The sequence below is a fragment of the Telopea speciosissima genome, chromosome 4 (assembly GCF_018873765.1).
Source record: "Telopea speciosissima isolate NSW1024214 ecotype Mountain lineage chromosome 4, Tspe_v1, whole genome shotgun sequence".
NCBI lineage: Eukaryota > Viridiplantae > Streptophyta > Magnoliopsida > Proteales > Proteaceae > Telopea > Telopea speciosissima.
This window is the reverse complement of record NC_057919.1, coordinates 40,939,299-40,941,174: the sequence shown is the minus strand read 5'-3', so window position 1 is coordinate 40,941,174 and position 1,876 is coordinate 40,939,299. Positions and strand designations below refer to the sequence as shown.

At 42.6% G+C, this 1,876-nt stretch overlaps 1 protein-coding gene across 1 annotated transcript; it reads left to right on the top strand.

Moving 5' to 3' along the window:
- The first annotated feature begins 549 nt into the window (after positions 1-549).
- On the top strand, positions 550-1,086 carry LOC122659292. Its single transcript, XM_043854422.1, has 2 exons — positions 550-928; positions 1,031-1,086. The coding sequence occupies exons 1-2, from the start codon at positions 550-552 to the stop codon at positions 1,084-1,086; spliced, it is 435 nt and encodes a 144-aa protein (XP_043710357.1).
- The last annotated feature ends 790 nt before the right edge of the window (positions 1,087-1,876 follow it).

Here is a 1,876-nt window from a genome sequence, read left to right as displayed (position 1 = left end):
GATAAGCTAGCCCGCTTGTACATTGATAATGTGGTTCGCCTGCGTGGAGTTCCAATTAGCATTATCTCGGATTGGGACCCCAGATTTACATCCAAGTTTTGGGGCGAATTCTAGAGAGCTATGGGTACCCTATTGAGTTTTAGCACTGCCTTCCATCCACACACCGACGGGCAGTCGAAAAGGACAATACAGACATTGGAAGACATGCTTCAAGCCCGTGCCATTGATATGCAGGGCAATTGGGATGAGCATATCTCGCTTAACGAATTCGCCTACAATAACAGTTATCAAGCTACTATTGAAATGGTACCCTTTGAAGCTCAGTATGGGAAAAAGTATCATACTCCATTGTACTGGGACGAAGTAGGAGAGTGGCGTATTCTTGGGCCAGAATTGATCCAAGTAACCTGTGAGAAGGTGGACTTGATCCACGAGTGAATCAAGGCTGCCCAGTCTAGGTAGAAGGGCTATGCAGATCAAAGACGGAAGGGCCTAGATTTCCTTATTGGTGACAAAGTATTTCTCAAGGTGTCGCCTACCAAGGGCGTGATGCGGTTCAGCAATAAGGGCAACCTAAGCCTGAGATATATTGGGCCCTATGAGATTCTTGTGAAGATTGGACCGATAGCTTATCGGTTGGCGCTCCCACCATCTTTGGATGGCATGTACAATGTCTTCCACGTGTCTATGTTGCTGAAGTATGTGCATGACCCCAATCATATTCTATCTCAAGAACCACCAGAGCTGGCAAGGGATATGTCCTATAAAGAACAACCTGAGAAGATTTTGGACAGCAAGGTGGTGAATTTCCGCAATAGACCTATTCATTATGTGAAGGTGAAGTGGTGCAACCACACAGAAGAAGAACCCTCCTGGGAAGCCGAGGTGGAAATGCAAGCAAAGTACCCTTCCTTTAGATTCCTACAAGGTACGACAATTTTGGGGATGAAATTTTTGTAAGGTGGGGAGGATGTTACATCCGCGCCCAGATTTACTATTAATTATAATTTCTCTCTCCTATGATGTGTAGATTCTACTGCCGTGTACACTGGTGAGCTATTTTTGCTTGCGGTCAAACCTAGCTAAGAAGATGCTTTATTTATACAAAAAATCTGGGTTAAGTTTGAGTCACAACGGATTAAAAATGACTAGTTTTTAGTCAAATCGGTCGACCACTTTATGTGTCGATCGACCTCTTTAAGAGAGCCATTGTAAAATATAGCCGTTGGAATCAAAATGCACCAACCAGTTGATCGTTGGTCGATCGATTGTGGAACCGATTGGTGTTGGGCGACCACCAGTTCCCCAGCTGGTTCATCCCACTTCAGCCTTTGTGACTGGCGATCGATTTGTGTAAGGACCAAGCGGTCGACCGGTTCTGAAACTGGTTCACAAACAGGGTATTTTTGGTGATTTTTCTCAGTGGGTACTTATACATATTAAACCCTATTAATACTAAGGCCATTATGATATATAATCTAGCCTCCTAAGGTCTCTAAAATGCATTATGTATGCAATGCAATCTTCATTTAAAATAATCATGCAGTACATTGTGTGTAAGTGGTGTGTGTCTACAGGGTTGAGTCTTCAATCTTGAGCTTCATATTGACATCTTAAAAGATGTTCTTCAATCTTCAAAAGATCTTGATTAGATCTTCTTATTGAAGAAGCTTGGTATGGTTTTTCAGCATCCTTGATCATCCAAGTTCTTTGATTCTTTGGTTCTGGGCTTCTTGGCTTCTTGACTTCTTGGCTTGATGTCCATTTTCAAACAGGTTTGTTTGTTATCATCAAAACCAATGAGGGAAGTGATTACCCAACAATACGTCTCTTCTTAGACCCTTATCGTGTTATGCCCTTATCTACTTGTCCTTCT